Raw genomic sequence first — 26,586 nt, 5'->3', positions numbered from 1 at the left:
AGGTGGACACTTTATGAGCCACTTCTGCTTTCTCTCATGGGTTGTTAATGATAGAAAAATCTATCACCAAATATATGGAACAAGGTTCTGAAAAATTTCCCCCAGCCTCACCCAGATACCACTTCCCTGAAAATACACCAGAATGATAGACAGAAGAATTTAATACATGTAATGTTTTGTCCTTCCATTTACACTATCATAAATTACAAAGTATTGTTCATTTCACAAAATAAAACCATTTCCAGATAATTTTTTGACAGTACCAAGAAGTACATACGCTACAACAAACAAATCTGTACAGTTGAGAGGAATGCCAATAGCAGGGACCAGGTCAAGCTATATTGACCCCTAAGTGCAAATAGAGTCCATCTGTCCATCTGCAGGACCCTGAGGACTCCCCAGGACAACACACTCTGCTCCTCCTTTCACACCACATAACACACAGTGATTCTCTTCTGGCCACTCCAAAATGAGACTTGTGAATAATTGCATGAATCACCTCAGACAATAAGAGGGAAAGACATGGCAGTTGGATTTAAAAAACAAATCTAGATTTACAGTTTTTGATGTTTTAAATATTTCACCTCTATTACAAAATATAGAAATCTTGGTGGGAAAGGCTCACGCTAAAGATCCATATAATCAATAGGATGGAACTATGGAAATAAAATCATATGAAATTTTTCCAAACAGGGCTACTTTTCTCAAGGAGGAAGGTATACCTGGCAAAAATCAACCTATTCATTCTTACTTTAAAAATAGTTTTGTTTATAAAACAAAAATACAAATAATTGATGGTTATTCTTCAGGTTCACTTTGCATCAATACTGAAATGTGACAAAAAATCTCCACTTTTCATTAAGGTATGAGTACTAAAAGCTTGGCCAAAGAGGAAAGAAGCAAAGGGCTAACTGTTTACATGGCCCAGATAACATCCTGTGTCCTCAAATTGTTTTATGTAAAACAGACACATTCTGCATGTTCGAGGCTATACACACATAATATGAAAGGACCATGACCAATTTCAAAACATACTTTGGGAATTCAAAATTTTGTTATGGAAAGAAAATCTGGGGATGCTTCAGGCCATCCTATAATTGCTATAAACCTACACTACATGATAGCAGAATGCCAGTGCTTAAGAGCAAAAACTAAAAAAGCAGGGACACATGTGGAAGGTGAAATTTCACTGAAAAGCTCTGATAAGGACAGAGGTATGTCAAGGTAATACTGCATTCGTGGTCAACTTCTTCCGGATATCACAGCAAGAACGTGGGACAAGGAACACAGGGTAATAATCAATGCACTGCATTGAGTTCTGTTTGCTAAAATAAAATAACATTCTTGCAGCTAAAATAAAAATACATCTTACAATATAGGTTTCATTTAACATTTAACATATAGAATTGTCTTCTTTTTTGTAAGTGGAAAATGTATAACTGTATCAAGTACCTTTATGAATTAAGTTCTCTTTTATTACTGATAAGACTGAAGCTTAAAAGTTACATTTTTTAATAAGTTAAAGAAAGATTTATTAATCACTCTTCCAGCAAAACAGACATACATACGAGGCACAGCAAAAGACCCAAGGCCAGGGGCTTTTCTCGCCCTCACCCTTGTTCTCATGTGGAGGAGGACGTGTCTATGAGACACAGTACTAGACTCTGCAATCCACTGTGGTCCAGGAAACTCTGTCACTTGTTTGAAAAGTAAATCAAGTGTAAGAAATGTTTATTTCTTTAGCTCTATCAACTTGGATAGGGCTGGGGCCATTCAGCTCATCTCCCTGATGGATTAGAACAAAACATCTTTGTTTTCTATTAAAATTTACACAATCAGCTTTTGGTACTGCATGTCATGGAGGGTGGTGAGAATACTGTCCTCAGGAGGCCTCATCAGGGTGGGCCCAAACACGATCCCCAGATTTTCTGCATTCATGAAATTGTCTTTTTCATTCATAGTAACCCTGCAAAACAAATACACAGAGAGACGTCATGTAGACATGCGGATGAATTTCCATACTGATTACATACTTAAATCCCAAGACTATCTCTGGCTCAGGAAATTGCAAAAGCAAGTTGTGAATCAGAATGGTAGAAAGGCATTTTTCAATAGGCAATTTTCCGATTTGTTTTTATTTTAAATTGTTGATGTTGCCTTCGGCCAGTGGAAGTGAGTGACATATGAATCTAGTATAGACACAATTTTAAAAAATGGAAAATCAGCCTTTCTCACTAAATAAATATGAAACTATCATTTAAGGAATATTGGTTTGGAGGGGTAGAGGATTACCAACTGGCCTATAGGTCATCTATGGAAGTCTTTTTCCTTGTCACTCCCTATTGGCCTGTAAGCTGCAGAATGGGAAGCTAAGTGCAATTCCTGTCGGCTGGGAGGGCTGGTGCCACAGGAAAATGCTTGCTTGCAGAATGTAGCCAGGCCATTATTATGGGACAGTGGAACTCCTTGGAGGTGACCAAGCTGGAAGGCGGTTGGGCATTATTACTAGTTCCAACAAAATGAGGTCTGGAGCACTAATTATCGTTGGAATTGAAAATCATCATTTTGACATACAAATGAAAATAGCAGAGCCTTTAGGAATGAAATTCAAACCCCAAAGTTGGCTTCCTTCCTTCCTAATGCAATAGAATCACTATCTCCCAGATTCTTGCTTTCAGGAAAAGAAGGTTCTTCAAGGCAGAGCAAATGATAATTAAAATGTGTTTAGGTTTTGTACTAGAGGCTATCCCTTTCTGACTATTCCCTGAGAGATCATTAGGATTAGCCACTTAATATTATTTTAGGAAGTCAACTCAGTTTGGATCATTTTCATGCAGCAAAGCTAAGAAGAAAGTAGGAATGAGGACATGATAGAGGATCAAAATACTCACATCACCCTATGAGGTTAAGTACTATACCTGATCAATTAAAATGTTTAGCAAACCCATCACAATAAAACCCTGAAATTATTGACATTTACAGTTCAGCTGGGAGATGCCAGCATTCTTCCTGATAGAGACACTTTGCTTTACAGTGTTATTATCATATAATTAATTATGATATTAATTGAAATGAAAGAAACAAGTTGCAGCTAAAAGTCAGATGTGGCATTCATAATCTATTACATATCCAAAAATTATTTATACTCTTACATTCAGTAAACTCATCAAAATAGGAATCTTCTGAACTTTATGTTACTGTCTCTGATCACCTTGGATCTGAGCAAAAATCTTATAAGGCAGAAAAATTTATACAATATTCTCCACTTGCTTCTTTTCACTTACTGAGTGGATCTGTAATTTGGACACTGTATGCACTTTTTGGTCCATTGTATCTAAGAAAGGGCAGCTGACATATATTTTCCACAAACAGGGAGAGACACATAGAAGCACACTGATCCCTCCAATATTCAAATATCAACTTGTTAATCTCATAATAAATGTACAAGAAAGGAAAGAGAGATTTAAGGGGAAGAGTCTGAAACTAAAGGCTATAATATCCTGTAAACATCCAAACATCTCCACCTGCAGGCTTCCACATACATAGCTTAGTGTGTGGTAGATCCTATCTGAGATAGCCCCCAACAGTCCCTGCCTCCTGGAAGTATGGGCTTGAATTAGTCACTTGCTTCAAACAAACACAATATAGCAAAAGCAATGAGATGTCACTTCTAAAAAGACAAAAAGACCGTCTTTCATTGTGGGTGCCCTTGGTTGCTTGCTTGCTTGCTTGGAAGGAAGTCAGTTAGCATTTTGTGAGCTGCCTATGGAGAAACCCACATGGTAAGGAAATGAGGGTGACCTCCAGCAAAATCCAGTGAGGAAGTGAGCCTTCAGCCTAAAAACCTTTGAGAAACAGAGTCCTGCCAACAATGTTCTGAGTGACTTGGAAGTGACTGTTCGTCTCATCAAGCTTTCATATATGATACTGCAGCCTGACTCGCAGTTCAAATGCAAACTCATTAAGAACCTTGAACCAGATGCACCTAGCTCAACCATATCCAGATCCCTGGCCCATAGAGACTATGAGATAATTGATTTTATGGTTTCAAGCAACTAAGTTTTGGGGAATTTTTTTACTTGGAGACACACAGAAAAACAAAAACAAGAGATCATGTTGGAAATGTGCTCTGAAAGAAGACAGACTGGTTCAGGCATCAGGGGTTAGTGTGGGCACTTGATGGAAGATGAGATGAAGTATGTACAAGACTTGTGTTGGAGAAAGATGCAGCTATGGAGGCAGGGTAGACAAGTAGTTAAGACAGAGAGTAGGCTCTGGTTCATTCTTCCTGGATTTCAAAGCTAGGTTCACGTCTCTGGATTAGCCACTTCTCTAAGATTCAGAAATCTGATGCGTCTTCCACTGTGTAATCCATTGTTGAATCCAATGTGTACTGATGTTACTCAGTTTCCCCAAATGAGGGTGGAGTCGGATTAGAAATATTAAAGTTATAAGAAATTTAAGAAATAAAGCAAGACATGGAAATAAGTGAAAAATGGGGGCATGTTTGGATGATCCAGCTCTAATGGAGACTGGATCTGACAACAAAATGGAGCCCACACTTTATTTAAATGGGTAGGAACCAATGGGATCCAGTGTAAAGAACTTCCTGAGGAAAACTGGATAAGGCGACAAACACAACCTGGTTGGGGCTTAGCAGGTTATGCCCACTGCCTCTACTTCCGGGCTGCTGTCTTTGAACCCATGACTGTCTGAGCCAATGAGCAGGGTATCCGCATAAACTGAGTGGTCTTGCATAAGGGGTTTTCACTAAGAGTTCTCAGAAGAGTAACCCCTCTGCCTTGAGATGGCTCAAACAAACCCATAATTCATCCAGGGCCTCTGACAGTGAATGCTCCCAGCAGTACCCACCTCCCAGGAATGACACATGGAAAGTACGTGAAACAGCTTTTGACCCAGAGCAAAGGCCCTAGAGCCATGTGTGGGGCTAGCCCCAGGAGGTAGCACAGTCCACTTTCAAGAAGCACCTGCTCATTCTGTGCATCAGAGAGGCACTAACTGCCCCAGGAGCAGATCAGTAAGAGGAGGCATCTGCTTACTTTTTGAGGTGGAACATTAGGTACCGCAGGGTCTCATAGTGAGCAGGAGGCAGTAGCATCAGCACTTCATGGACTGTTTCCAGCCTTTCATCCGCATTGGAGATTTCTGTGAAGATCAAACAGAACCCATGAGTGCAGAGTTACATTGTACCATTAAAGTTTTCAGAGAGCTAACAAGAAGTATTTTGTTTGTTTTATACAGAAATGGGGAGAGTCTAAAAAATTCATGTAATTTCAGATACTATTTCACTTAAATGAGTCAGTTTGTGTCCTGCCTCATTACAGGAAGTCTGGGCTGAGCACCACAGGCTTGTTGAACATTCATGATGTGGGTGGTCCAGTTGGTGGATTCTGTCCTCATCCTTCAGGAGCAGATTCCAGGAGAATGCTTATAATCTGGTGGGACACATGCAGACTACGCTGCCCTTCTGAACACTAGATTTGTCGGGGATCTCACTAACACAAACTCTAAACTATATCACTTCTGGTGTTATGCCCTTGAAATTATCTAGTAAGTCTCTCCCTGGCAGGCTTCAATCACTAAATACATTTTAGTTGTAGTTGGACACAATACCTTTATTTCGCTTGTTTATTTTTATGTGGTGCTGAGGATCAAACCCAGGGTCTCACACGTGCGAGGTGAGTGCTCTACCGCTGAGCCACAATCCCAGCCCACTAAATACACTTTCAATGCAAGTAGATTGGCAGGTGGGCCAGCCAACCCAGCCTGCATTAATGGCACTTATCACTAAACTGTTGGCAGGGTCTACTTTGGTGTATAGCCCAGGTTAGGACGTAGATACTGGGCACATGCCAGGAAGAGGACATGCTTCTGGAGTATGGGTCTCCAACAGTATTGGCAGACAGTCAAAGAAAGCTTTCTTTCCATTCCTCCTGAGTTAGAAGGTACCCAGCCTTCCCTGCCTAAGACCACCAGAATCCAGGAAGGAACGGTCTTAACAGGGAGCAGGGCAAAAACTCATCTGGAAAGTACAGCTTGTGTGAATCTCAATCTGCCCTTGTATCTTCCTATCAGGAATTTCATTACTATATTTAAAAGCACAAAACTGTACTTTTCAACCATTAAAGATTAAAAAAAAAAAAGGTGAACCAAAAAAATGTTTCTCAAAGTGGGCTTAACTTCTGTGTCATGCCTCTCCCCTTTCTCATTATTACTTGTTCCTAGGAAAACATAGCCACTCCCCTGACATTCCCTCTGCTTTCATTCTGCTCTCTCCTGAGAGCAGTGGGCCTGGTGGGAAGCAGGGAATGAGCCACGGTGGCTGAGGAAGGATGAGTGCCAATGGGTGAGAGGTCATAGCGTGATACTTGGCATAGTTTATCCTTGGCCTTCTATTAATTTTGAAGACCATTAATGGGCAAAACTTGGATGTGACTCTAATCTGTTCTCAATGTGATTCTGCTTAGAGGATGCAAGGAGCTCATGGATACGGCTCTCCTTGGAGAACATCTGATTTTTTTTTTAACTACAAAACTATTCAGGTTTTCAACAATAGAATGGGCCTGACTGTGCTGGCTCTCAGCATACAGGGAGTGACTAGGAGAGACAGAACTGCCTGGCACCCAGCTTCTGCCCCACAGACATGGCTTAGTGCTGGTCCAGCTCAGCTGGTGAGCTATGCCTGGTTTTCTATTAACTGTAGTGTTTTGCCCACTTGGCAAAATGCTCAGGCGATAATTTCAACAGTTCTGAGTTTTAATTTTCTTGAGGGTGAAAGCAATGTACTGAAAGTCTTGTACAAATAAAAAAATAGTTCTCAGTACTCACTTGCTGCTTCTATAAATTTGGAATAGGTGTCATACGTGATAACAGGGATGGGTACTCTGAAGTACAGTTTCAGGGCTCCAGTGATGATGTTTATGTCTGGATAGATGTTGGCAGAAATGTCTGCCTTTTCCCCATCTGAAAAAGAGCCAGCAATCCAAGTCCTGATGAGGACCGTATTTCACAAAGTGAAGGCATGCACAGAAAGGAGGGAGAGAGAGAAAGAGAGAAGGAGAGGTGGGGGGGAGGGAGGAGAGGGAGAGAAAGAAAGAGATAAAAGGAAGGAAGGAAAGAAAGAAAAAAAAATAAAAGAAAAATACAACAATGAACAGTTCTACTACATCTCCATCAATATTCTTTGAACTTGGATTTGAAGGTCATGTACATGAACTAATTATTGAATTCCTTCAGTTACTTCTGTCTCTTTCAGGCTCACTTAGGCCCTTGGACTTCAATCTGGGAAACTTTAACCTCACCTCATGTATAGGTGAGATTGTATTTCTTAGCACGTTTTACAATCATTCTTGGTATACACACACACACACACACACACACATTTATATATTTACTTTTTATTATACCATTAGTAAATACCAGTCCATTTAAACTATCACTGACTATGAAATTTTTTGGATTAAAAAAGTTTTGAAATTATAGATCGGGAAGAGGGGTGGGAGGGGAAGGGAGGAGGCAGGGGATTAGCAAGGATGGTGGAATGTGAAGTACATGTATGAAGTACATGTATGAAGCCACAAATTGGTGTCAACCTACTTTATATAAAAACAGAGATATGAAAAATTGTGGTATATATGTGTAATATGAATTGTAATGCAAAAAAATCATGTATAAAGACATGAAAAAATTTTTTGATCACATGGGACTATTAACATCTTTTGTGTGGAAAATGAAATGAACAAATGCTTCAGCAAATTTGGTTCTGGAAACAAAACAGCTCTTGGATGTAGAGACAATAGTAAAACCTTCTTCCTGCCATATATACCATATTGATCCCATCATTTACATATTTAGCAAACATTTATTGAGAATCTCACATGGGGCGAACACAGTTAGGCTCTGGTGAATCAAAGAAGAAAAGAGATGCTCCCTTCGAATAGTTCCAGCTAGAGAGAACTCACAACTTGTCAGTTACAAGAAGAAGGAATGCTCCCTGGAGACATGAGCACACAGCGATGCAGGGGACGGAAACAGAGCTCTCAGGTCAGCATTGGGTGGCCAGAGAGGATTCGTGAACAACAGAAGACTTGACTCATGATTCACAGGTGTTTGCCAGACAAATGTGCACACATTCCAGATGGACAGAACATGTGAGCTTGGGTGCTTCTCCTTGATGGCATGTAAAGTGTCCTTAGGGAGGCTGGTATGTAAGGTCCAATATGGAGGAAGAACTGGAAATTGGCCTGAGCAGATAGGGAGGCCACATCATGGAAGACCTTGTGGACCATACTCTATCCAGTAGGCACCCCAGGCCCAGACTGGCTGTACCAGGATTATGTGGATTGTTTATTAGAAATCTAGATACTTGGGTTCATCCAGATTTCAGCATGAGTCCTCAAGGTGGGCCCTGGTGGTCTGTATTTTTAACAAGTTCTCCAGGTTGGCCTATGTCTGACCTAAGAGATGATAGGCACTGGGAACTGTATGCTGTAATCATAAATAACAGAGGAGGTACCTCCTAAATGTCCCCTGGCTTCCCTCCTTCAGCACTGGTGACTCTCATCCCTATGCTACCTTTTGTGGAGTTTTGAGAGAAGAGAAAAAAAGATCCTGAGATGGGCCTGCAGAGGAGTGCTCCAGGGCCATGTGGACTGGCTGGCTTTCAAATGGTTAAACTCACTTCCTCCTCATGTGGTCACCTGTCCACAGCTTCTAAGGAAACACTTCCCTGAGAGAGAGAAAGAGAGAGAGAGAGAGAGAGAGAGAGAGAGAGAGAGAGAGAGAGAGAGAGAGAGAGAGAGAGAACTGGGAGATTTTTAAAGCATCATTGCTCAGCTTCCTGAAGAATAACACTCAGTAGTTCTGAAGCTCGGTTCCTACTATGAATGAGTCTGGTTCCATCAGAAGAGTGCTAAGCATAAGTCAGATGGCATTCAAGAGAGCACAAACTCACCTCTGTCAAAGGCCATCTTGACATCTTCAATGTGTTCAGTGAACCCAGACACTCTGTAAAGGCCTTCTGACTTTAACCCTGTAGAGTGTAGGGAGGGAGGGACAGAGGGAGGGACAGAGGGAGGGAAGGGGGGGTGAGGGAGGGAAAGGGAGGGAAGGAGACAAACACACTTTAATCTCAGTGTCTCAAAATATCTTTAAAAAAGACTAATTTTAAATGTACACTATGTACTATGAGTAAATGAACAAATATTATTAGTGATCTTCTATGGCACACACAGTTGAGTCAGAACTTGGACTTGCCAGTCCCATTTCCATGTAAGTCTGTGTCCCTTTGCTTGGGGATCTCAATGGAGATCTGGCCTTCTTCCTGCCTGGCTTTACAAAGCAACCCCCAAATTTAAGGTTCTCATTAACCATAGTCTCCTACTTCCTTTGTTCATCATTTTGCTGGACACCCATTTCACCAAGGGAAGCAACCGAGTCGAAACCCTGACCTCTTCCATGGGTTATGCTGTAAGTGGCACTGTGCTGGATACATATACACACTTATGTGTGTGTAATGCATATTATCCTGATTCTATTGGAGGTATTAACATTTTATGGGTTTTTTATGTGTGATCGTAAGATGATATGTTAAATAACTAAGCATGATTGATTTCATTATTATGCCTTCAGGTAACTGATCATACAAACAGATGTAAAAAAATAAAATTCCATTTACTGGTTTTGGAAACTTCATCACTGTGTATTTAGGTCAAAGAGACTTGGTTTCCACTCCTCAAGTTTATTGATTTGTTAAGTTAGGTTCTAAAATGCAGGCTGTTTGTATATACACAGTGGGTGATGTATCAGATCAAAAGTATCAGAAAGAATAGAGGACCAGAGCCAGGCACAGTTGCGCACGCCTATAATCCCAGTGATTTGGAAGGCTGAGGTAGGAGAATCACGAGTTCAAAGCCAGACTCAGCACCTTAATGAGACCGTAAGCAACTGAGTGAGACCCTGTCTCTAATAAAATACAAAATAGGGTTCAGGATGTGGCTCAGTGGTCTAATGAACCTGAGTTCAATCCCCAGTATCTTAAAATAAATAAATAAATAAATAAATAAATAAATAAATAAATATCCAGTTTTCAGAATTCATATGCCAAAAGTTAACTGCTGTCAAAACTATAACTATAGGAAAAAATAACCAAACAAATAGCTTCCATTGCAGTATACTTCATGCAATATACTTTTGTCAAACACTTTTTTTTCTTTTTAGTAATAGGGATTGAAGCCAGGAGTACTTAACCACTGAGCCACATTCTCAGCCATTTTTTATATTTTATTTAGAGACAGGATATTGCTGAGTTGCTTAGGGCCTCACTAAGTTACAGAGGCTGGCTTTGAATTTGTAATCCTCCTGCCTCAGCCTCCCAAACTGCTGGGATTACAGGCATGTGCCACTGTGCCTGGCTGTCAAACTCTTGATTACTAACATATAGGCTCCTGTTTTTTGTTAATTTGGTAAACATTTTTTATATTCTATACACCATATGAAAGAATCTGTATTAGCTTTGCATCAGAAACGAAAAACACTATGTAGCATAAATATGGGCCCTTCTCCTCTCCTGCGGCCTTGACATATGTTCTCAGTTAATCTCAGCTCTTTTGTTTCAGTAACAGTTGCCACTGCTCATCAACTGGAGTTAACCCACAAGATAAATGAAACCGGGATGCCATCCTGTTCTAGATGGCACAGGAAAAGTTATCTCAATAATGTTGGAACAGATGCTGCCTCGTAGCTGGGCAACTGATCCTGCAGATTGACAGGAGAGGAATCTGGGTAGGCCTCACTGAGGAGCTCATCTTTGAAGAAAGTCATGAAGGATGGGTTGGAATTTGTCAGAATGGAGGAGGCTGCTGGCTGTCCTTTTCATATTTGTTCTCCCATCTCTCTGTTGTGATGGAATCTTTTTTTTTAATATCCACTGCAATGTCCATTAAATTCTGGTCAATGCAGAGAGAGCAGAAGCGATGTGTACAGCCTCTGCATTGTGACCTTAAAGGGAAAGAGATTGTCCTTTCCCCCATCCTGTTGCTTAGAATGAGGATGAGACACTGGCAGCCAACTGGGGGGAGAAGACAAGGGCAATGCCCAAGCAGGACAGAGCAGCAGGTGCAGGTCCTGGGTTGCAGCCCCCAGGGAGCTGTCTGACTAGCCCTAGACCACAGCCTGGATTGTTCCTGGAGAGGTAAACAGATGTCTGTCTTGTTCAAGATGATATTATTCAGGATCTCTTGACAGCAACGAAACACCTGGGCTAATCGGGTCAGACAGGCAGATTGGGAGGTGGAGTTAGAGGTTGATCATTCTGGGAGAAGGTGACAAGAAGTAACACAGGTCCTGTATGTTGGGCACTATATTAGATCTGTTATATGTATCAACTCATATAATCCTCACAACCACCTTATAAAGTGTAATTGATTCTACTTACTTTATAAATAAGGAAATAGACGTTCAAATGGGCAGTTAATCTCAGCTCAGGGTCATGTGGGTAGTGGTGGTCATGCAGGTGGGAAGGTGTCATGTGAATTTCTTCTAGATTACTGCTGGATTCAGCTTATACCTGAAGGCTTCTATCATCTGCAGCTCCAATCCCTGTGTAGTTTCTTGGAATAAATTTCCAATCTGGGCCACTCTTTCTTTTGTACTGGGTAGGCTTAGTGCTATTCTCCCCATGGTCTTTCTCCCCTGAATGTCAGTCATGATAGGAACTTTGGATCCCTAAAGTTACTCAGAAAAGTAGCAGGATTCCAGCTTCTCCAATGAAACCAAGTTCCTGTCCTTTGCCCTGACTGTAGGCTCTGACCCTAAATTTGCAGTGCCTTTCACACAGCAGGACCCAGGGCCACTTATCTCTGCCAGCGTTGGGGTGCCTTCCTCTCTTGGGCTAGTCAGCCCTTGCAAGGGACACCTTCACCAGATCCCAAAGCATTCATTGAATTCTAACAGCCACAGTGGTGAAAAGGTAGGAGGCATTTCTCACAATCTGAGATTAAATGAGCCAGTTTTCAGACCGATTATAGCTTTCATCCTTAGGAGAAGCACGATCATTTCCTATCTTTAAAAGTCTTGAGATAACAAGCTACAATGTCCTGCTTTGTTTTGGAAAGAATAGACTCATTGTCCAATGAATAGAAACCTAGGCAATTTGGATACAATAATGGATACCAATGTAGTGGAATATAATACAATCACCGATCAATTATGCAAATTATATTCAGCAACACGAATTCTCCCCATCAGACCTGGTCCATTTTGTCCTGAATATTTGATACTAAATAGTGGCCAAAGGAAGCAAAAATAAAGGAAATATCACTCTAGCATAAATATAAAGGAATTTTTTTGCGGGGGGGAAATGTTACTGTTTTTCTTGTCAACTTGATTTTTCATTACATAGATCTTTATAATCTTTGAAATCTTTTCTTTGAAATAAACAGAATCAATATTAGAAGTGAATTTTATATGGTAGTACATGTATGTGTTGATCAATAATTTCTGTATTACTTAATAGAAGAACATTTTAAGATCTATCTCTCTCTCCTTTTTCTATCTTTCCCTCCCTCCCTCCTTTCCTTTCTTCCTTACATATTTCCTTTTTATTTGGTACTAGGGATTGAACTAACGGTGCTTTACCACTGAGCTACATCCCCAGTCCTTTTTATTTTTTTATTTTGAGACAGGGTTTCACTAAGTTGCTGAGCCTGGCTTTGAACTTGTGATCCAGGAACTTGTGATCCTCAGCCTCCTAACTGCTGGGATTACAGGCATATGCCATCATGCCCAGCTTTAAGATCTATTTCAAAACTCTCCCTGCCATAACTTTTCTTAATTATCCTCAAATATGATGAAAACATCAACCTTAGTGACCCCATGGTGCTTTAAATATGGAGACCCACAATAGGTATTTGCCCTTCTGATTCTCCACACTGTAATATGAATTTCTTGAAGTCAAGAATGGAGACTTTCAGATCCTTAATCTCTAGCACATAGTAGATGCTTAGTAAACATTTGTTGAAGGCATACATGCATGGCTTGAGGAAACGGAAATTGAGAGAGTTGGTAGGAATTATTTTATCCTCTACGTGAATGTGTTTCTGTATGTGTGCAGTTAGTTCATTTTCCCAAAAATGATAGTAGAGTGAGTCTGTTTCCCTGACAACAGGAAAATAAACTGCAAAAATATAATCACTGTATTATCAACAAAAAGTATTTTCCAAACCTCTTGCTTCAATTTCCCAAATGCATATGCCAACCACCATAATCCTCTGTGTGTTGTGAGCCTTTACGAGTGTGGTGAGGTCACAACAGTACACTTTCTTGATCTTCTTGAGATTGGGTTGGCAGTCATTGGGCACATGCTTGGAACACTGCTTGTGCACATTCAATCCACAGTCTAAAAACAAAGAAGCCACATTAGTCTTGGTTGGTCCTTTTGTCAATGCCCAACACAAATTATACACTGCCCCAATTAGTAACATCCACACCCAAGGGTTTGATGTATTCCTCTGCAACATCCATCTCATTCAGAAGTGAGAGTTTCTACTAGAAGAAGAAGTATGAGATTCATCTTAACTCACAAAACTCTGATGAAAACTCTGCATTTTTCTTATTAAGATTTCTCTGTTGCTGGACCATAAGAAGAGACAGACACCTTGCTGAGATAGTTTAGGTAATTAGGCTGCTTACGTACATTTTTCCTCTCTGGACTTGGACTCTTTGGGATCACATTGGGCTTTTGAGTTTTGGGTTTTCAAAGCTGATAATGGCTAATAAAGGGCACTAGGACTTATGCTCGGTTGTTTTCTTAAGTCCTGGATGCTCCTTTTGTGGAAGACAGAGTTACTGTCTTTGGTTTGGGGCACCCATTACCATTGAAACTCTCTTTGCCTTTCCTGGATCTTTGCCCAGAGTTCCCTCCCAATCCCTTCCTCCCTGCTGGGCAGGTTTGGGAGGCCACTTCCCCTTCTACCTGCCTTATTTTGACACCTGTGTGTGGAAACAGTGTCTAACTGTACACCAGGGGCACTACCTGAGTGTTTATAACAATACCGTGAAATGTGATGATTAGAGTAATTATTTATAAAGCTCCTATCAAGATCCCAAGATGCTTTTAAGTTCAATAAACACATTAAAAGTCTTGTTAGCAGTTAGTATCCACTGACAGAAGTTCTCTGACAGTAAAGAGGCACATAGACTACTTTCTGGAAAATAAAAATTTAATGCTAAAGTTGTTCACAGGTGACTTGTGGTCAAATCAAAGTCTTGTTTTTCCTATTATAAAAAATAACATTTTTATATACAAAACACACACACACACACACACACACACATACTTTCTGGAGAAAGTAGAAATAGGCTTTGATTTTTGAAGTCCTCCACTAATCCACCATGCCTCAGAGTAATAAATATTATAGTCACATGTTTTATAAAAAACACGTAACCATATCCAGGATTTCAGAGGCTCTAACTTCTCTGAAATCATCAGTAATAACTTCTAAGTCATTTTTCAGTAATGTTTTCTTGCTGAGACCTCTATCTATTGTCACCAGTTTGAATCCATCTTAGTTTTATTAACATGAGAAATTCAGCAAAGCTTAAACAAAATTCAATATTATTTTGATAGATGTATTTAGTGAATGTTAATTTTGGCTACCTGGACTAAATAGAACAGTCTGGTTTTCTTGTTGGGATCCACTTTCAGAAAATAGGGATCATAACCGCATCTGCCTCTTAAGGTGATCAGAAGCATCAATTAAATTACTAGAATGTGCTCAGCATATTGTCTGAACACTTTAAGTATGACCATTGTATGTATTATGTAAATATTAAGTCAAATAAAATAAATAGTGTTTATAGTAATAGAAAATATATGGCCTATCCAGCTACTCATTAGTAATTTTCACTGTGTCTTACAATTCATTTAAAATTTCTTGTTAGATTATGGTAAAAAATGCATTACATGAAATTTACCATTTTAACCATTTCTAAGTGTATTTTACTGTACTACCATTACTGCCATCAGTCTCCAGGCCTTTTTCATCTTGCAAAACCAAAATTCTATGCCTCCCAATCAATATCCTGTGACTCTTCGCAGTCCTTGGCAGCCACCATTCCACTTGCTGACTCTATAAACTTGACTACCCCAGGAGCCTGATGTGAATAGAATCATACACTCTATTTATAATTTCACAATTGCCTTATTTCATCTAGCATGTTGTCCTCTAAACACATCATGCTGTATGTAGAATGCATCAAGAGTTTCTTCTTTTTTTTGAAGATATACCCTGATTCACTCACAGCAGGGAGAGATAAGAGTTCTACCAACCTGGAAGACAACAACATCTGGGTCTCTTTAGCCTTTGCCCTGAGGGTCCATGAGTGTTGGGATTGCCTTCCTTTTTAAGAATGAATGAAATTCCACTCCTTGTATGTCCATGTCACCTTTTGTTTATCCATCCACCCATCAATGGACACCTAGGTGGCTTCTATCATCCCCCACTGCAAATATGGATGTGCAAACATCTGTTGATGATCCAGCTGTCAGTAGTTTTGGGTATTAGTCAAGGTGTGGAATTGCAGGATCATATAGTAATTCTAATTTTCTTATAAACTTCATCTTAAGATTTGAAGCAATTTCATGTCTATGTAGAGTTTAATACTAATATTTTATTAAAATGAAGATATTTTATAAGAAATATTAAAATGTTTAGCTTTTATAAACTAGTAGAATTTTCATGTGCTGCAAATAAGGCCCAGGTAATTAAAAATATTTATTTATTTAATTTTGTTTTATTTATTCATTCTATTTGGTTGCACAGGACAGTAGAATGCATTTCAGTTCATAGTACACAAATGGGCCACAATTTTTCATTTTTCTGGTTGTACACAAATAAAAATATTTAAAATAAGGAGAACTGAGGGCGTGATGGCTGTTTTTAACGTTTAATGCTGTTTTTAGCCTTCCTAATCTTCAGTGGACATAAAAGGTCAAAAAATAACCAATGGAGAGAGCTAACAATATAGTTTGAGACTGTGTTTTTATTAAGAAAAAAAATAAAAATAAATAATTTTATCCCCCAAAAAGCTGCTGATTGGGCTAGGGACGTGGCTAAGTGGTAGAGAGCTCATGTAGCATACACGAGGCACTCAGCACCATGTAAATATAAAATAAAGATATTGTGTCCATCTGAAACTAAAACTAAAAAAAAAAGCTGCTGATCACAGCTAATGTGAAGTTCAGAGTTTCATTTTCATAATATTGACTTTGGACCAATTTCCTGCTGCAATTGGATAATACCAGCAATGAGGGGCATTTTTTTCATTACTATCAGATGGATAAGCTGAATTAATAAGTAATTCAGATATTCTACCACCAGGCTCAGCGGTTCGACCATGAGCTATGTCATGACTCCTGGCAAGGCAATTTTTGGTGTTAATCTAGGTATCTGAACAATTCTGGAGAGGCCACCTCTGGTTTGCCACCTGCCTAAGGGATCTGCTATGGGTCTGCATAATTCTCCAACATACATGTGAACCACTTGATCCTTCCCGCTGTCTACAGGGATGACTGCTGTACCTACAAACCAGGATCTGAGAAGTCCTTTTCTGGGTAAAGGGGAAAACTGCGGTTGCCTGATCCTCAGAACCAAAATAGGAAATATAGGAAAGAAGATCACTTTAGTCTAGTGTCATTAGTTGATTTGATTTTAAATATCACATATGGATTATTTAAAAAAATCATACCCTAGAGAGAAGGAAATCATCAAGAAGTTAGTGGAAACCCCATAGTCAGAAAAATCATGGTAGGATGAATTAGGAAGTCCAGTTCACACATTAATTTGGCAACCTTATGCCATTTTGTTCAATGTATCTTAATAAGGTGTGTGGTACCCTGTCAGCCTCCAATTCCAAGTGGAAAAACACCCAGGTTTCAAACTGCTTTGAAATTATGAGATATCAAATTAAGGTAAGTGGTTTCACTGTTGATCTGATGACAGAAAAATACTGAACCTGGGCTTTGGAATCTGGCTGCTTTGAATCAATGTTCCACCACTCACCATGTGGCCAGAGGCAATTAAGAATGAGCTCTAAGACTCCATTTCCTTTTTCATTTAATGGTAGATAATTGCATCTTCCCTAGGGTCTGTTGGTAAGGCTAAATGACATGATAAATAGAAAATGTTTAACCTGTGCCTGTAGCAAATACTTACTAGTATTTTTATATTTTTTATGTCTTGCCTTTTATAGTAAGATGGGATGGGAAACAAGTATTGCTTTTCTGTTTATAAAATTTCATTGATTTTTTTTTCTTTTAAGGACTACTGTCTATTGGGGAGGTCTACCTAAGTCTTAAGGAAGTATACTTGTCAGGGTTTTTTTTCCTTTCTTGCATAAACATGAGATATTCCTTTTCATTTCTGCAAACCCTTAAGAACATTCTCCCCATTGAGTACAGAGATGCCTTGAACCCTCCAGGAAGCCAGACTTTTTAGTTCATCTAGGCAGAGTCTCCAGCTCTGGAGAACTGCTAACTCAATATGGCTGCACATTTCCTGATGGAAAATGGAGAAAGAAAGTTCCATGTCTACCTAAGCACCTGACTCCTTGGGCAATGAGCCCCCACATGAAATTTGCACAGTATTCACACCAGTGCGGGCCTCGGAATGTGTGGACCTGTGTTCCAAAGAGAAGAAAAGTGTCAACAAATTCAGGTATCTGGAGGTGGTAGTCTCCTGTGTTAAATGCATGGGTAAAATTAAGAAACAGCGGTCTCAGCAGGAGCCATCCCCACTGCCCTTTTCTTTCTAGTGAGGAACAGTTGCAAATAGATCTGGAGAAAGTAGAGATAGGCTTTGATTTTTGAAATCCTCCACTAATCTACCATGCCCCAATCAGAAAGGAATGTGGAGAAACAGTGAGATTACAGAGCCATGCCATCACCCAGATCAAGGCACTGTGTGTAGAGCCCAAGATAACCTGAGCCAGTGGCTACAACCTGCATTTAGCTCAGCAAGTTCTGGAAGGCAGAACTCAATTACTGTGCCCTTTTGACTGAAGTTGTTCCATCCATCAGTAGAGTATTCAGCCAGGTATAAATAAGACATGTTTATGGGATAATTAAAAGTTTCCAAGGCTTTGAGCCACTTCCAAAAAAAGGCATTAAAAAAAAAGTAAAGGAGTTAACTGAAAATACAGGCTACCAATAGGACCCATGGAATTACATCCCCCAGAGGTCTATACTCAGCAGGGCTTGCTGTGCCTTTCAAGTGGGTAAGCTGAAAGTCTCTCCTGGTTGGCCAAAGTGCTGTTCTCATTGTTTGGTGCTCAGCCAGTCATTAAATATTCCACATATCACAAAGTAAGGATGGTCTTATCTCTGACTAATCAGGTACAGGTCTTCCTGTAACAGGATCATATATTAAGCCATGAGTTAAAACAAAAACCAAACAAAATAAATTAAATACTTGTTCTCTGGCACTAAAGAACTTCAGAGCAGAGCAAATGTGGCTATGGTAAGCCAAGAACCACTGCAGTATATTGGAGGTATACAAATTTATATGAAAAGGTTCTGATTTTTTTTAGGCTCTTGAAAATTTTAAACCTTAATTATCAAATAAAAGAAATGAAGACATTATTTTATAACAGACTGGGAGATCTATATACAGCTTTTAATGAAAAAAATCAGGACTACAAGTATGGTCACAATTTGGGAAGATGTTCATCAGAGCACAGCTTAAGATAAAACAGCACCCCTATGACTTCTTCATTCATTCATGCATACTAGATATACATACTAGGGTGTACATAAAGTGGCAAGGAAAACAAACCTGGTTCCCTCCTAATGGAACTCACAGAGAAGTAAAAGCAGCAAAGAAAATAGTTAATAAATTTTTAAAAAAGCAACTTATGATCATGGTTTCTATGCAATAAAATTAATTTCTAGTTATCTTTTGGTAGTTCAGCTAATCACATGTAAATTGATCCATACTGTTTTCTTTCTGAAAAATGTGAAAAAAATCTCTCAAAGTTGTATGTCATTTAAATGGAGGCATGTTCTACAAAGATATGACAGAGTACACCTTGTAGGAATGGGGGAACTCATCCCGGGAGCATTTCACATAGGTCAAATGCCATGATTTACTCAGAGACCCACAGAGATTGAACCTGGTACTAAAAGCACCCATCAGTAAAAATGCCTTGTTGAAAGTTGGCGGCAAAGTTGGTTATTAATAAATTGCTCAGATTGCAAGATCAATTAAATATAATAGAAATATAACTTAAAAAATTGTACATAAATGATTGTGGGGGGAAAAAAGATGCGGCTACTGCCAGAGAGGCAAAGAAGGGCCCAGCATTACCCGGGATGGGCAGGGAGGCCTCTCTTGGAAGGTAACCTGGAAGAAGAGAAGAGCTAGTTTTGTGGGGAGAGGAACAGGGAACATTCTAGGCAGAAGGTATGTATGGAGGCCTTTCAGGAACAAAACAGCTTGGTGTGATTGTGCAGTGGACAGCCAGGATGGCTAGAACATGAGGAATGAGAGGGAGAGGAACTGAGATGAAGTTGAAGGCAGGAATAGAAAGTCACACAGGATCTTGAAGACTTTATTCATGAGCAAGGATTTGGTTTTAATCCAGGCACAATAGGAAATTATTATAGGATGCCAGTATAAAGATGATTTTTTTAAAAAAGATCATTTTGATCATTGTCTTGAAAATGGAGGATATTAATGGTGGAATAGATTTGGATACTATGTAGTAGTCTAGCTGAGAAAAACAGAGGCAGAGATCAGGAGGCTGGCAGTAGAGACGGGATATTTTGAAGTAATTTCCACAGCCTGATCATAGAATGCATATGGTCTTTGAGAAAGAGAGGAATCAGGAATGACTCCTAGTTTCTAGCCTAGGAACTAGTTGGACGGTAACACCCTTTGCTGAGATGGGGAAGACAATCTTTGGAGAGAAGGTAAGGAATCAGCTTTAGATAGGTTAAGGTTAAAGACTCCCATGATACCCAATTGTTAGTGTTAAGAAGGATTTCACACAGCTTTGATGACTTAGAGGTGGGCTGATGCCTAAAGATATACTTTTGGCTACCCCTGACATATAGATGGCATTTAAATTATGTTAAAGGATAAAGCATATTAGGAATAGGGAGCAGAAAACAAAGAAAAAAAAGTTTAACTCCATAGCCTCAGTGCTCCACATTTAGTGAAAACCAAGAATGTAAAGTATTTTAGAAGCCAAGAAACGAAGAGTGCTTTAGGAACAGAATGGGCCACCATGTTAAATGCTGGAAAGAGGTCCAATCAGATAAGCACTCAATGTTGATTCGGTTACATGAAGTCATCACCAACCTTGGCAATGACAGTGTCTTTGGGCTGGTGAGGACAAAAGCCAGATTCAAGGGAACTGAAGAGTAAGGGGTCAGTAAGGAATTGGAAAGAAGTTGAGGCAAATTCATCAAGAAGTCCGTCTATGACTTCCAGCAAAGAGAAAAAGACTGCTCAGGAGAGTTCTGCCGTCAAGGGAAGATTTTATTTTATATTTTATTTTTAGGTGAAAGACATTAGGGCATGTTAATTTATCAAGGGAGTTACCATAAGAGGTAGAAGATGCTGGAGATGCAGAAAAAAGATAAGCCAAGAAATGATGATCCTGAGAAGTTGAGAGAGGGTGGAATTGGGGGTAGATAGGGAAATAATATTCAAAGGGAAAAATAGTTAAGATTTTCCAGAGTTAGTAAAACACATAGAACCTGAAGAGTAAAAAAAGCTAAATGAGTCTCAAATAAGACAAAGAAAAATAATTGACATAGATTGTGGTGACACTGCAGAATACTAAAAAACAAGGAAAACCTGAGAAAAGACAGCAATTAGGGTGAATGCAGACTTTTCCTCAGCAAGAAGAGGTTAATGATTATGGAAACACTTCATCAAAGTGCCCAGAGAAAAATATTGGCTAACAAACTTTTTATTTATTTATTTTGAGACAGGATCTTGCCGTGTTGTCAATATTGGCCTCAAATTCCAGATCCTCCTGCCTCTGCCTCCCAAGGGGCTGGGATTATAAACATGCCTCACTAAAGCTCGTTTGGCAGTCCAATCTTTACATCCACATTATTATCATCCAAGAGAAAGGTAAAATAAAGCTATTTTCAGACAAATGGCAAGAGTTTCCACCCACAGACCCTCATACAAAGATATACTAGGATATGCTCCATGAAGAGCAAATGCAACCCAAGAAGGAGCAGGATTCAAGAAGCAATGGTGAGCAAAAAAGAAAAAAAAGTGACTACAGGTTAGTCTAATCCTGCATAAAACAATAACAATGACTAATTTTAGGGGACTTATAAACAATGATGTGAAGATTAAAGAGGATGAGGGAAGTTAAAGCTTCCCAAGGTCCTTAGAACCGGGGATGTTAGAAGAACTACTAGTAAACCAAAGAATATTTTAAATAATTTATGCATATTTTTTAAAATTTAGGATATTTTAAATAATTTATGCATATTTTTAAAAATTTAGTACACCCAAAAAAGAGTGAAATAGAATGCATAATTTTTTTAAAAAAACACATAAGGGAAAAAAACTAGATTTGACCAAGCCAATTAAAAGCAGGAAATAAGAAAAAAGAAGCAATAAAAAAGCAGAGTAAAAGTATTTTTAAAATCCTTATAGTTTTCTAGTCACAATAAATATAAATGACTCAAACTTATCAAAGATAAATTTTTAGATCATTTAAAAAATCTTTGTAAGAAACACGCTCAAAATTAATATGAAAAAATGTAGGAAGTAAAAAGACATACCTAGTAAATGCTAGCCAATAGAAACCGAAAATAGATCATATATATCACTATTAGCGATAAGGATAAATCATAGTGAGATTTTTAAATCAGAAAGATATATTAACTTAATTCATATGGATGTGGCAACACGCTCTCAAAAAACATAAAACGAAGATTGAATTACAAGGAGAAACTGACAAAATCCAAAATCGAATAGGAAAGAGACTTCATATGCAACCAAAGAATACACACTCTTTAAAAACACATGGAGCTCTCCTCTGTCCCCTAGGTGAGTGGCGCAGGCGCAGAGCGAGGCGGTGAGTGTGGCCGCGCAGCCTGGGCCTGGAGCCTAGCAGGCTGGGCTTGGAGCACGCGGGAGGAAGAGGGCTGGTCCTGACAGAGCGCCCTGGAGCGCGAGGGCCTGAGCGGAGTCGCGCTCAGCCGCAGCCCTCTCCGCCCCCGCTAGGCCCCAGCCACCTCAGCTGTGGCTGGGCCGCCTGGGGCCCCAGGGAAACGTTTTTTCTTAGGTGATGGCCTTCCCCTCCTTACAATTGTTGGCCAAGAAAGAACTGGAAACAAGATGTAACTTGGTGGTGGCAGTGCTTAGCCATGAAGATGTACCCACATACAGTTAGAGTTATTCAATGTCCAGGAATCAGAAGATATGTATTTGCATCTCTGGTTTTGCCATTTCTTAGTTGACTTGACTTTCACTGAATATGTTTCTTCATCAGTAAAATTGAGGTATTTTTTTTACCACCTGAGGAAACTTTGTAATTCATTTTTCCTCACTGAAATATTAAGAATTATACCAAATTGAAAAGATATGAATGAGTATCCTAAAAAAAAGAAAAAGGAAGACTTTACAACCTTCTCGTTATTCAGATTCCTCTGGAATAAGCAGAATTGCAGATGGATTCAATGGGATTTTTTCCGATCATTGTTACAGTGTCTGCTCTATGAGACAGCCAGACTTAAAATATTTTGACAACAAAGATGATGATTCTGATACCGAGACATCAAATGACTTGCCAAAATTTGCAGATGGAATCAAGGCCAGAAACAGAAATCAGAACTATCTGGTTCCCCGTCCTGTGCTTAGAATTATAGACCACACTGCCTTTTCTGCAGAAAAATCTGCTGATGTAGAAATTTGTGATGATGAGTGTGACTCACCCGAAACAATCAACCAGCAAACTCAAGAGGAGAGTCCACTAGAAGTTCACACCACTGAAGATATCCCCATTGCTGTAGAAGTGCATGTCATTTCTGAGGATTATGACATAGAGACAGAAAACAATTCCTCTGAGAGCCTCCAAGACCAAACTGATGAAGAACCACCAGCTAAACTTTGTAAAATTCTTGTCAAGAGCCAAGCTTTGAATGTGACTGCTAAGCAGAAATGGCCTTTACTGAGAGCTAATAGCAGTGGCCTCTATAAATGTGAACTTTGTGAATTCAATAGTAAATATTTTTCTGATTTAAAACAGCATATGATCCTGAAGCATAAACGTACCGATTCAAATGTGTGTCGAGTATGTAAGGAAAGCTTCTCTACCAATATGCTTCTGATTGAACATGCCAAACTACACGAAGAAGATCCCTACATTTGTAAATACTGCGATTACAGGACAGTAATTTTTGAGAACCTCAGCCAGCACATTGCAGACACCCACTTTAGCGATCACCTGTATTGGTGTGAGCAGTGTGACGTGCAGTTCTCCTCAAGCAGTGAACTCTACCTGCATTTCCAGGAGCACAGCTGTGATGAACAGTACTTGTGTCAGTTCTGTGAACATGAAACAAATGATCCAGAAGACTTGCATAGCCATGTTGTAAATGAGCATGCGTGTAAATTAATAGAACTAAGTGATAAGTATAACAATGGAGAACACGGACAATACAGCCTCTTAAGCAAAATTACCTTTGACAAATGTAAGAACTTCTTTGTGTGTCAAGTATGTGGTTTTCAGAGTAGACTTCATACAAATGTTAACAAGCATGTTCCTATTGAACATACTAAAATATTTCCTCATGTTTGTGATGACTGTGGGAAAAGCTTTTCAAGTATGCTAGAATATTGCAAACATTTAAATTCACACCTATCTGAAGGGATTTATTTATGTCAATGTTTCGAATATTCAACAGGACAGATGGAAGATCTTAAAATTTATCTAGATTTCAAGCATTAGGCTGACTTGCCTCATAAATGTAGTGACTGCTTGATGAGGTTTGGAAATGAAAGGGAATTAATAAGTCACCTTCCAGTCCATGAAACAACTTGATTATTCTCTTTATTTTGATTTACATAATGTTTTTGTGAAATAATAAATTCAACCTTTTTTTGAAAAAAAAAACACATGGAACATTTACATAAGCTGACTACAAGTCAAGCTTCAATATGTACAAAAGCATTGACACTATATTACTGTATATTAACAAATAAATAATAATAGGTTGCCCAACTGCAGCATGTTTGGTATAATACATTTAGTACCAGTGGTACATGAGACCAAGTCACTCATAAATGGAGACTTGATATATCTCAGAAAGAGCTTTTAAATTAGTGGAGGAAGAATGTCAGATAGATGAATTATTTCCTATTTCAACCACTAGGCACCTTTCCATGGCCTCATTAGTTCCTCATTTAGTTGATACTCACATGCTGATGCTTTTTGATGAGGACCCTATTACTAGGTCTCTTTCAACCAGGTGAAGTTGAAAGAAATCAGAGGAGCAAGAACTCCCTGCAATTAAGGATCTCATTATCTACAAGAATAAAGAGGCAACTTGAACAATTATGTCAGTGACAATAGAGCATGTTGGAGATCCTGTGGTAGAAGAATGGAGAGAATATGAATTATTTTGAGAAAGTTGGGGAAAGTGTTATTGAACTGGGTTTTGAAGGATGGATAGTTTACCAGACTGGGAACGATGAGCTGGCAGGGAAGCCACAGTTAACTGGGGAGCAGATGACTTGGGGACAACATTCTAAGATGAGGAAATAGCATAATCAAGACCCAATGACAGTGGGCTTTGTTTTGGGTGAAAGGCACTCTTTTTTATAGGTGGTGCAAAAGACGTATGATACAATGCTCTTCTCTGAAACATCTGCAGTGGATAAGGTACCCTCATGGGAAATATCCTCATGCCTTGGAGAAAAAAATGGAAATGAAATATTTAGAAATTTAGAAATTAGGAGGGTAGCTGCAATATTCCCTGCACACAAACAAAAATGTACATTGATAAAACAGAAGCTGACCTACTAACTGCTTTGGGAAATGCCGGATATATTAATCACAAATTTTCTATAATTGGCCTTTTTGTCAAAATTTTTTAAAATAAATAGAGAACATCAAAATCAATGCTTATTCACCCTGCTCATCTTTACCCACATGCTTTCCCAGCAGACATCCTTACTGCCTTTAATCTCATTTCTCCAGCCAAGCAGATGCAGGTAGACATTGCCGACTCACAAATAACTCCAATGTTCCTCTCAGTCCCACAGAAATAAAATGGAATGGGGACAGAGAAAGATTGTGAAGTTAGCTAAACATTATTTTAGGCTCACTGCCTAATTTCCTTTTTTGGGATGGGCTAATATTTATTTTCATGGCTGATATATTGTTCACTTTTCTTTTAGACAATCTCTACAATATAGATCACATGTGAATGTTGAGGGCCCCCTCAGAGTCTATTTTATTTGGGGTTGACTTATTTGGCTACTCTCTTAGAAAAAATGCCTCGTATCTTAAAAGTCACTAATCGGCTTTTTCCAATCCTCAGCAGTTTATTGATTTTCAAGAATATCTTTTTAGAGAAAGAACATTTTGCAAACTTTAGGGCAGTAACTTAAATACCCTAGACAGGAAGAAAATACCCCAGACAGGAAGAATGTCTATACAAGACTTACTGGGCATGGTTTGCCTGGAATTCAAAAACCACACCAAACAAAAAGATGGCATTACAAGAGATAAGGCATGTTTTATAAATGACCCAGGAATTGCCACTTAATAAAAACTGAGCCAGCAGAACTGTCAAGAAAAATTCCAGGCGTGTGTAGCAAGTAGCCCCTGGCTTGGCCCTTACTAAATGAACAGGATGTTATTTGTCTCACATGTGCTCAATCTGGAAGACAGTATTCTCTAGTGATTTTATAACAAATATGTCTTAGTGGATTGGTGTAAACATCTCTCAAATGTACAATTAGCTTGGCTCAGGATCTAGTTGTAAGAGAGTGGTATTTATCATGTGCCTGCAGTTGAGAAGATTTGCTTTTTGTCATCAGTCTATATTGGGGTTTATCAACTTTGTTACCATTTGGGGCTTGAAAATTCTTTATTGGGGCGTGGGCAGCTATCTTGTGCATTGTGGGATGTTGTGCAGCGTCCCTGACCCTTACTTGCTAGATACCAGTAGCAAACCTCAGTGGGGACAAACCACAGATATCTGCAGACATTGCCAAATATCCCCTTGGGGTGACATAGTAACCTTGATTGATATTCACTGGTATAGAATAGAACTGTACTGTCATTAGTATCATTTTTATTAAAAAATGGGAACTAAGCAGGGCAGTTTGCATTTTTATTATTTAAATTAAAAAGAGGAACATAAGTTGGGCATGAGTATACCTAGGGAGACTGAGACAAGAAGGATTCAAAGTTTGAGGATCCTTAGCAAAACCCTGTCTCAAAATATGTGTGTGTGTGTGTGTGTGTGCGCGCACGCATGTATGTATGTATGTATGTATGTTTACTGAGACAATAATAAAATGGGGT

General features: G+C 39.1%; 1 protein-coding gene and 1 pseudogene across 1 annotated transcript; one reads left to right on the top strand and one right to left on the bottom strand.

Moving 5' to 3' along the window:
• Window positions 1-145: 145 nt before the first annotated feature.
• LOC144373014 (beta-chimaerin-like) lies at window positions 146-13,350 on the bottom strand. The gene is made up of 5 exons (XM_078036152.1): window positions 13,244-13,350; window positions 8,975-9,052; window positions 6,850-6,984; window positions 5,061-5,166; window positions 146-1,966 (listed from the first exon to the last, which is right to left on the bottom strand). Exons 1-5 carry the CDS (start codon window positions 13,281-13,283, stop codon window positions 1,828-1,830), a joined length of 498 nt encoding a protein of 165 aa, XP_077892278.1. The 5' UTR covers window positions 13,284-13,350; the 3' UTR covers window positions 146-1,827.
• Window positions 13,351-22,361: 9,011 nt separating this feature from the next.
• LOC144373016 (zinc finger protein 639 pseudogene) lies at window positions 22,362-24,165 on the top strand (annotated as a pseudogene).
• Window positions 24,166-26,586: the final 2,421 nt, after the last annotated feature.

Source organism: Ictidomys tridecemlineatus, unplaced genomic scaffold (assembly GCF_052094955.1).
Source record: "Ictidomys tridecemlineatus isolate mIctTri1 unplaced genomic scaffold, mIctTri1.hap1 Scaffold_208, whole genome shotgun sequence".
Lineage (NCBI taxonomy): Eukaryota > Metazoa > Chordata > Mammalia > Rodentia > Sciuridae > Ictidomys > Ictidomys tridecemlineatus.
This window is presented reverse-complemented; position numbering and strand designations above follow the sequence as displayed.

Excerpts from the sequence above, each read along its gene's own strand:
- LOC144373014 (XM_078036152.1), bottom strand. The coding sequence starts at position 13,283 with ATGGTGGTTGGCATATGCATTTGGGAAATTGAAGCAAGAG. Across the intron at positions 9,053-13,243 it reads TTGGGAAATTGAAGCAAGAG|GGTTAAAGTCAGAAGGCCTT; the intron begins GTTTGGAAAATA and ends TACACTCTACAG. Across the intron at positions 5,167-6,849 it reads CAAATTTATAGAAGCAGCAA|AAATCTCCAATGCGGATGAA; the intron begins GTGAGTACTGAG and ends TGATCTTCACAG.